The 10,212-nt window shown below is 37.6% G+C and overlaps 1 protein-coding gene across 1 annotated transcript; it reads right to left on the bottom strand.

Annotated features, from left to right (window-relative positions):
- Positions 1-401: 401 nt before the first annotated feature.
- On the bottom strand, positions 402-7,418 carry LOC107294038 (zinc finger transcription factor Trps1; the record flags this gene model as incomplete). Its single annotated transcript, XM_015823242.1, has 2 exons — positions 402-1,949; positions 7,296-7,418. Coding segments are annotated over 2 exons (1,185 nt in total), but the record flags the coding sequence as incomplete, so codon positions are not given.
- Positions 7,419-10,212: the final 2,794 nt, after the last annotated feature.

Here is a 10,212-nt window from a genome sequence, read left to right as displayed (position 1 = left end):
AAGAAGCAGCCTGGAATGAAGGTCTTCTTGGCATAAAAGGTCATATTCTGAGGCTCCCGTAATTTTACTTCCATCTTTCCTGAGATTTCAGAGTGAAAGGGAAGGAACAGATGTAGCTGAGCATGAATGTTCCTGGTCTGCAATCTATTGCGTAAGGAGTGCTCCTGCTGCTCTAGACCTCAAAAAGATTGAAGAGCTCTGCGGTAGGGATCCAACAACAGCTACCCACTGGCTTAGACAAGAGACAACTGAAAAAACAAAAACAAAATAAAACCAAACCAAACCAAAAAAAAGAAGCCCTACTGCCTCCAGATTGTAGAAATGCTGTTGCAGGAGGATGTTCTAATAAGGCCAAAGTGAACCCAAATGGAGAAAAAAAAATACTACTAGATTTCTGGGCATCAGTTTATTTAACAAGTCCATTTCACTATACAATGTGCATATGTGTACTGTACACCTGCTTCAGCATTATACATCTTTGCATTCTAGCCAGCTATGTTTCTTGTACAGGAACAAAAGCATTATTTGTCTGGTTAAGTTTTGCAAAGAGACCTTCCCTGATATAGTGTCTTTTGTATAGATTTCTTTCTTTCTTTCTTATTTATATATATATATATTTTGCAGGATGGGTCCCGAGTGATTGATTCCTTACCCCTCCCCCATTCCAGCTGCCATCCTTTTTTTTAATAATTGTCTTTCTTAAGAACTTTTAGTTTGCTTGTATGAAGCAAAAGGAGGGAAGAATAAAAGATTGTATATTGGATAAGGCATGCTTGCTATATGAAGTGCTTAAGACATTACAAGCTATTGAATTCCCATCAAGGAAACCTATTTCTGTTTAATTGTGCTAAGTGCTAAGGTTTTTATTTTATTTATTTTATTTAATTTTACTCTTTCGGTTTGCCATTCGTTTCCGCTTGTGCATTGTTCTTATGTAGGCCCCTCTGGATGTGAGTGGTGAAGTCATACTTGTCCGTGCAAAAATATTGGCATATGCTGCATTGAAAAGGTCCACTGTCACCATGGCAACTCATATGCAAGGCATACATCACTTCATCCAGAAAGACAATGCCACAGTGCACACACTTGGTTGATAGATCATCTTGAGTACTTCGGTCAACTTTCTCGGTTTTAACTACATTCAAGGAACCTTCATTTTTTACATTTGATGCTGTCTTAGCTTTCTCCTTAGAGGCACCATTTGCAGTCGCCCCAGGTCTGGAATGTTTTATCGCCAAATCTAGAGGAATGTCATTGTCAGATCCAACAGCTGAAAAATGAGGAGGCAGATTAAAGGTGGGATAAGGCACATAGTTTTGGCAAGGATTTGGTAGGCCAGGCACATGACTCAAGTAGTGTGGATTCCCAGGAACGGAAAGCTTATATTTACTCCAGAATCTCAGCCAATCAGCTTCACTTTGAAACTCATTGTGTACAAACGGAAGTCCAAAAAGTGGGTACTGGTACTTCTCAATCGGACTTCCAGGTGGTGAATAGTTTAGGTGTTTAGCAGGTCTCATGTATTTCTCTATTGGACTGCCTCTCTCTGAGCTTCCTTTTCCTTCTGATATGGAGGAACTATTGCCTGGGTCTCCAGAACTTTCCTGAGGACTTTTTATCTGAATGTGCAAAGGTTGCATCCTTTTATGAATATCCAGAGATTGGCCAACCAGTATTGACTGAGGAGCGGAATGGCTTTTAGTCAATGAACCCTGGGCTTCATATTTACTTAGGCTGGGAAGCTGGATTTCTCTCTGATGACCTTCTGTTAAATGATCTTCTGACCTCCTGTCTAATGGGCTGCCGTTGACCTGTTCCTCGCTGTTCCCTCTCTGTTGTTTGTTTAGCTGCTCAGCCTGAAGTGCCTCTGGGTTAAGGCGTTTTCTTGTCCGTCGCCTAATGATCTGCTCACCGTTGTTCTGCTTAATGATGTTTAAAGGCCTGGGAGTCTGCATATAAAACACAATAACATCATCATCAATAAAAAGAGCAATGCTAAGCAAAGCTTTGCAAAACTGTTCATGCAAATCCCCTGATATACTTAAGAGTTCAGTTCAGTCCAACCAAGCCATTCAGGGGTTTTAAGAAAGGCTTTATTTGGAAGGAAGATGCAAGGGCAGTGAAGCACAGGAAGCTGACTCCCTAATTTTGAATAATTAAAACATGTCACGTGTTACACTTTGAATCCCTTTAGTTGGCATCAAAGTGAATGTCATTATCTTCATATAGCAACCTTGAAAGTGGTAAGGCACCACCCCCGCGCGTTCGCGACCTACTGGTACCGGTACTGGCAAAAAGTAAGCCCTCCCCGAAAGTAAAACCTAGTGCTTACTTCAGAGCCCCCCAAAAAGTAAGACTGGGTCTTACTTTGGGGAAACATGGTATATCCCTTTGTACATTACAGCAGAAACTTTCTGATTGTTTTTCTAATGGCCTTCTGACAGATGTCAGTGAGACTTCACAGCTGGCTATTTACATAACATTCTGTTGAATCTCTTATCAGTCTAGGATACAATTCTTAGAGATATGAAGCAGACCTTGCTACCCATCTGCAGAATTACATTGGCATAACACAATATGCACTGGGACATATAGGAGAGAAAGAAGGTGTTTTGTGTAAATGTACAGGCAATCACATTCAAAGATGCAGTCATAATAAGTGTCCTGTTCTCATGTTTTTGCTTATCATAGTCTCCGCATCACACACAGGGGGAGTAGCAAATTTTCACATTAGAGGAAGAAAGATGTCATGATTAGTACAACTCCAAGGATTATCTGACTATAGGAAAAATTTTGCCTGGTTTTCTGCATTTAAAGAAGACCCAGGGCTGCAAAAGATGTATCTGAAGCTTAGTAAACAAAGCTATTATTTTGTTGCTATTGTAATAGAAAGAATAACAGAATACCAAAGTTGGAAGGGACTTTGGAGGTCTTCTAGTCCAATCCCTTGCTCAAGCAGGAAGCCCTATACTATTTCACACAAATGGTTGTCCAAAAAGGCTGGAAGTCCTCCTCCTAATGAAGAGAGGGAAGGATAGAAGGCAAACTGGAATGTTCTGGTTCTTTGCAAATGAGGTTTTTGCAAATTGAGACAAAGGACCAAGTCATCCATGGTTGCAGTGTCCTGGGGTCATGTGATCACCTTTTGCGATCTTCTGACAAGCAAAGTCAGTGGGGAAGCCAGATTCACCTAACAACTGTGTTATTAACAACTGCAGTGATTCATTTAACAACTGTGGCAAGAAAGGTCATAAAATGGGACAAACCTCACTTAATAAAATGTCTCGCTTAGCAACGGAAATTTTGGGCTCAATTGTGGGCAGAAGTCAAAGACTACCTGTATTGTTTCTGTGAACTCTGAAAAGAGACTGAGAGAACTGTGCTCAAGTACACGTGCAACAGAGACCTTCCTTCCTGATGAAACTAACTATCTTAGTTAAATGCTGATCTGGGGCTCTCTGTATAAGTAACACACTGAGACCACGATGAGGAAAACATGGCAAGGCCAATAGTCTTAAACTTCAATTATGTGAGTTGAACACAGACAGATCCATCAACAGCAACGCTCCTTGGAAGGGGTCACCTCCCTTTTTTTTTCCCTGGGGTATGGATAATCTGTCCAAAACACATTCACGAGAAGGATGGTTGATTATCATCAAAATAAATGGGAGGGAAATGGCAGGGTGGAGTGTTGCACCTCATATCAAGAGTTGTGAAAACCTCCAAAGAAAAATAACCCTGAAAATTCAGGCAATTCTCTTCTTTCCTCTTCCCCAATCCCTGGTTCAGTAAATTTGGCTGGGAACTAAAAATAAATAAATAAAAATAAAAATTTGGACAGATTTAATGTAGGTATTATGGAATAAAGTACTAAAACCTACAGAAAGAGAGCTGAAAATCCTACCCTTGACTCTCCAGTGACATCGTGACATTCCCATCCTGCCCCTCAGCAACCTCCTCCCCAGAAGAAACATGTGGTGCTAAGAATGGTCTGACCAGCGTCAATTGCTACAGAAGCCAACACACGGGGCAATGCCTTGAAAGCCCCAGAGAAGAGGTAAACATATGTTCCTTATGGAAAGTATTGTTTGTTTGATTCTCTCTAGGCAAAAAGAGGTGGCAACATGGTAACATTCATATTAACATTCAAGTTTGAAATCCATGAATATGAATAAAGGATTCTTCCAATGTTGCCAAAGTTTGTTTCTGTTTCTACAGCAGGGATTTGCTGTTCTCATTTTTCCCTGGCACCCCAGTCATGACTCCATAATCAGGTCCAAAACCTGCCTACGCACATCACAGAAGATATTTTTTTTTGGGGGGGGGGGAATCCTGATGGATGCTCAGAAAGGATGGGACGTCCCATTGCATTAGACAAAACCAAATAAAATAGAAAAACAGAGAGTAGCAGTTGAACCTTTTAATTTCTATTGTTTTTTCCCCTGAAAATAAGCTCTGTCCCTATTTGCTGTTGTTGTTCAATTGCTAAGCCGTGTTGCAACCCCATAAACCACAGCATGCCAACCCCCCCTGTCCTCCACTGTCTCCAAGAGTCCTGTCCCTATTTACTGGGGTATAAATTCTTCTATTGCAGGGGTGTCAAACTGCCAGCCTATAGGCCGGATGCGTCATGCCGAAACTGCACCCACCCCATTGCCGGCAATGGAAAAAAAGTGATGATAAGTTGCGACACGTCACGTGATGTTGCGAGTTTGACACCCCTGATCTATTGGATATACATTCTTAATACTTTTTAAATGAAGAAACCTCTAGAATTTACATTCAATTACATCGACTTTCTTTCTGTTGCAAACTATGTAGCAAACTTAATGTTTAGCAACACCTTTGCCCTTTGTTTTGGGTAAAATTAAATTCATTAAACATTAGCTTGCATCAACTAGGAACTTAGTAGCTTGTTTCAAGACTAGTATTTGAAATGGTTTTATCTTAGCTCTGTACTAACAAAAATAAATGTAGCTACAACTTACTACCTATTAGCATTGACATTAATAATTGATTCCCTTTAAGCCAGCTTTTAAAAATCCCTAGCTGCCATCCATAGCAAATTGCAATGATGCCAAAATAATGACATATGAGTGATGATGTCATTACACAAATGATTCATGAGTCATGACATTTGTCATAAGTATGTAAATCACAGTGTTTGGATGATAATGTTGTCATTTGTTTCTCTTACCTCCTCCAACAGAGGCCCATGCCAAAGAAAATTATTCTAGTAGTTATTAGCAATTCTATATTTTTTACCACCACTCCCCAAATTTTTTTTTTAAAAAGGAACCTTCAGTTGACAAGCAAAACGTTATTGCATTAAGTTAACCACATTTACATGTTATAGGTTCCATCTATTAGGAAAATACATCTGGCAGAACTACTTCAGGATCTGGCTATCACCTAGTTATGGAATATTATTCTTTGGAGATAAGATTGGTCCCCACCTTTTCCAGAAGACCCTACATTGTGGTTCTATCTGCAGGCCTGGGGAACCCTAAACTGATTCAGAGCCATTCAAGTGGTTGGTAGTTGCCAATACAGGGATACAGGAGAGGTGGGATTGTATGGGTTTTATGCTTTTTATTTTATTTTTTTAATTTTTTTTAAGCTACCTGAAGTCACTGTGTATGAGTTTGGCAGCCATATAAATTTTGTTTAATGGATACAACCTTCTGGCCCAATTCAAACAAACAAACAAAGAAACAAACATGGTAAATCAAAATATAAATGAGCTGTGTGCTCTTTATTTGGCTCTTTTTTCCTCTTTACATGTTGCAGTCCAATCCATTTGAGGTTAATTAGATATAATTTTCCATTTTAGCTAATGTATGACACAGTATCACAACTGAAATAAGCCAAGACCTTTTAAAAATAAATGAATGGAACCTTCACAAAGTGTGAAAACTAGTAAAAAAAGTGAATGTTGATCGCTAGATTACTTTAAGCCAGTTTTCCTCAGTTGCTAAGGTTGAGAAACACTAGTTTAAGTCAGCTAATAGCTGAAGATTCCTATGAATTCAACCATATCCTTTATAGAAGAATCAGATCAATTTAAATCAGAAACAGAAAACTTCCTGAAGGTTTTCCTGCTTTTCTGATTTTAAGCCAGGGCTCAGATCCATTAACATAATGATGATAATGATGGCATAATGATGCCATCAGCAGCAACCAAACTTAGACAAGCTTATTCAATATACGGCTGCAAAAATAGGCTGAAATAAGTTGAAGATCAGCATGGATTGTCTAAATTTACAGAGTGGTTTCATAAGAATAAATGTAAGGCTAACAGGAAAGGAAATCTTGCAAAGTCTTGGTACTATTTAGATGTTTAATCAGAAAACAGGTAGGGACATCCACCAAACGATATATGTATCCATTTTAGAATTAACACATTATATATAATTCATGTTCATCTATTTAACTATTTATATAGTTAACCCTCAGGATGCATACTGTACATTGCTTAGGAAACCAAGGGTAAAGACTGGTCAATATAGTGCTATTTCTTTCTCTCTTTCAGATCACCTGGGAGATTGACTGATTAATTAACTACCTTCAAGTCAATGTCACTCTTAGCAACCATATAGATAAATTTTATCCATAATGAACTGCGATGGTCATCATAGCTTGGGTGACCTTTCTGGGAGTATCCTGGGGGTGTACAACCTTGGCATACATTCCTGGCATACTCAACCCTCCCAGGAATCAACCCACCCCACCCCACTATGATAAGGAGCTCAGCAAGACTTGAGGGTATTCTGGGAATAGAGGGAGAAATTAAGTAGTCTTCAGAACATGCATATTTATGTTTTCTTATATAGTTCCTTTCAATTAGAGGTATAAGAAGCTATTTTGCATTAGAGTTAGAATGTTCTTCCTTCTAAGCTTAGTACTTTCTATATGATTGGTTGTCTGTTTCTAGGCTTCCAAATCAACCTGGAGATATTAGGAACTGAACTTGTCATAAGCTCAAGCTGCACTACTAGCTTCTCTGTCTTGAAATGTTCTTTTTTGACATAATTCTGTGCACTTCTTGTGTGAATGAAGGAAATAGCTCCATTTTTATGCTTTGTTTTGTCTCAAAGTAAATAAATGCCTTGTTGGGCATCTCCAACACTGATTCTCCTCTCTATGGCATATCAGCATCTTCCATAATGAATCACATCTGATTCTGGAGTGACCACACTGAAGAAAATGTGCAGTTAGGAAATTAACCACAGCTGCCCAATTTCAGCTGAGTTGCTGAAAACCTTCCCAATATAAAACAAGCAAGTTCTTCCTACCGAATGAAGCTTCTGGTAGAGACCACACGCATTGCAGACATATCCTCCATTTGCGTTCTTTCGCCAGAGTGAGGTCTTTGTGGTCAGGCAATTGGCACAAAAAACACCCGAGCCTCTACGTCTCTAAAATTGGGGACAGAAAAAAGAAAGAAAAAAATGTCAAAGGTTAGTCATGTGATCTGTAAAGATGATAAATGTACACAACAGTTTTCTATGTAGCTTGATAGTATAAAAAATCACACTGCACTGCACCTAATGCTAATTTCCATGACAATTTACCCTGCAGTAATGGATCAAGTATGTAAAACACAAATACTTTTGTTTTCCTCTAAAGTTTTAACTTGGTAAATTACTGAATATGTGCCTTTTAATGAACAAATTTGGTGCCCTGAATTTTAAGATTCTTTTGGGAGTTCCTCTTAGGTATTTTTTCCCCAGATTTTGAGTTATTTTAATGGTGTAATCATTAACAACACACCTAAAACATAAATAAAAATCTTTCCAATTAATTTCACTTTACATGTAGCCTTATTTTGGTTCTTAGAAAGTCTTTCTATCTCTTTAACAAGATGCAAAGTGTTAAATTACAGGCTAACGTAATTATAAAAGTCACATATGCTGCTTTTTATTTCCTAAGGCCCACTGAAAGCATAGCTCAAATTCAGTACTATGAAGGTGTATATAAAGCTCTACTTTGGTAATAAAACTACATGATGTTCTCTCATCAGCAGATGGTGTAAAGCATACTTTTAGGAATGCAAAGTGAACACAAATGAGGGTGTGATTGAATTCCACAGCTTTCTTAATCCTGCAACTGAGAAAGATGGGTTAAATTTCTTCCATTGTATGAAGATATAGTTCATTCTGGTTAAGAGAGTTTCAAAGAAGAAGAACACAGCAAAATAAAGCATAACAGGCTGACTTTACAGACATAACTGTTAATAATTATGATGTGGCTATTTCTCCCTCTTTTAAGGAAAGCAAGACTTTTCAAGTTTTTTTTTCCAAAAATATATAAACATTTATTAAGAGTTTTGCACAACTGTGGAAGGGCGAACCATTTCAGTAAAAAAGCTTAAACTGATTTTCGTTCTAAATTAAAAAATTACTAACCTTGTAAATCAAAATTTCAAGGCTTCCTCAAATTTAAGCAATTCGTTTAATTTTACTCCATACTGTAGGGAAGGAATGGTGGTGCCAAGAAAGTACAATGGTTATAATTGTACTCTGATACTTTTCAAATGGAAAGCTTTTTGCAGACATAATTTTGGCTTGGAGCATGGAACACTTTCTTGGCATAGAAAGGGCATTTGATTCATCGGGTGTTTCGCAATGTATCACTAAAAAGACCTGGTGATCAGCCAGTTCCCTATAGGGTAATTTTTCCATCCAGATGTAAGCGCTATCAGAGGCCCTCGTCAGCTAAACTAATTAGGATCTTGCATTTGCTGATGGCTGCTCGCTTCTAATGTTTAGCTTCCCCATTAATCCACTATACGGCAAAAACATAGGAAACACAGAGAATTGAGGGCTGGTAACCTACACAGCTATAAAATTCTAACATATGCGCAATATTTTAGGAAGATTGAGGAAACATTTTCAGTAAGAACTGAAGTCAGACTAACAATTGCCCTTTTAAATCACAAACATAGTTTCACTAATGTGGCAACTTGGGTTTCTTTAAGTCGAACTAGTAAAATCAAGAATGCCAAAGGAATAATCAGTTCTTCCGTCTTCTGCCTCTAAGCTCAATACCACTTAATCAGAACTATAATTACGGTATATCTCACTCTTTCACTTAAATCTCAAGTGCAACTGGAATTGATCTATATAGAACAGTCTTAAGTAGCTTCAGATTTATGTTTAACGTGGTCAGTTTGCTTGTTTGTTTAAATACATAAAATGCACTCCCTGAACCAAAATAATATAGAATGCACGCTAACCTAATAGCCTAATGCCGGTCAGTGAGTTTGCCTAACAAGTATCTAAAGCCCTTTTAAAAAAACTCTGTAGGCTAGTTTATCCACAAAAAAAGCTCAGCTGATTGCCAAAATACTTTCTTTGGAGATCAATAAACTTTTAGTTAAATGAGATTACAGTTATGCATGCAATGGAATCTACTGGAAACTCTTTTGCATGGCCATCTTTTGAATCTGCTTGAAAAACATCTCAGTCTCATTCCAAATGTTCTTAGAAATGGTATAGACAAGCAGAGGCACGATAAACAGGGTGTATACTAAGTGTGAGTTTTTCCATGCTTGACATGTTTGATGGTTATTTGGCATTTTTTTTAGAGACCAGATAATTGTTTTTAACAAACAAGTACTAATCAGGAGTTGACAATTTACAATTTTCTATTATATGTTGTGCACACATACTTTATGTAACAAAGGAATAGGGCATTAATTATGTAATTGTGACCACCCGCTTAATTTTCTGAAAACTCATCTCTTTCTTCTCATGCATTTCCCCAATTATCCTGAATTAATATCTCATTGCAGCCTTTAGTTGAACTTTAGTCTTGATTATAAACAAAGGAAGCATGAATATTTATTGTTTTGGATATATGTATTTATGCATTTTCAAAAAAAGAAAGAATTATAGCCAGAGAAGGTGCATTTATTTTGTACAATAAACATGGAGCTAAGATCTAACTTAGCTGGGATGAATGAGTCAATATCAGATTTATGCTTTGGAAATATATACTTGAAATGTTAAATTCAGCTTTTTGGTAAAACTGACATCTGCTATAACCTATATCCAAATCATCGTAATACAAACTTTCTCCTATAACTGTAAGTAATCTTACTTGATTATTTGAAAGATTATGTAAAAATAGTCAGACGTGGAAATTATTATGAATTTTTTGTCTGCTAAAAGAATGGAAATAATCTCCAAAGCCGGGGGGGGGGGGGGG

Source organism: Protobothrops mucrosquamatus, unplaced genomic scaffold, assembly GCF_001527695.2.
Source record: "Protobothrops mucrosquamatus isolate PMUCROS unplaced genomic scaffold, P.Mucros_1.0 scaffold1806, whole genome shotgun sequence".
NCBI classification, from domain to species: Eukaryota; Metazoa; Chordata; class Lepidosauria; order Squamata; family Viperidae; genus Protobothrops; species Protobothrops mucrosquamatus.
Note: the sequence above shows the minus strand (reverse complement) of the source record. Positions and strands in the feature narration are given on the sequence as shown.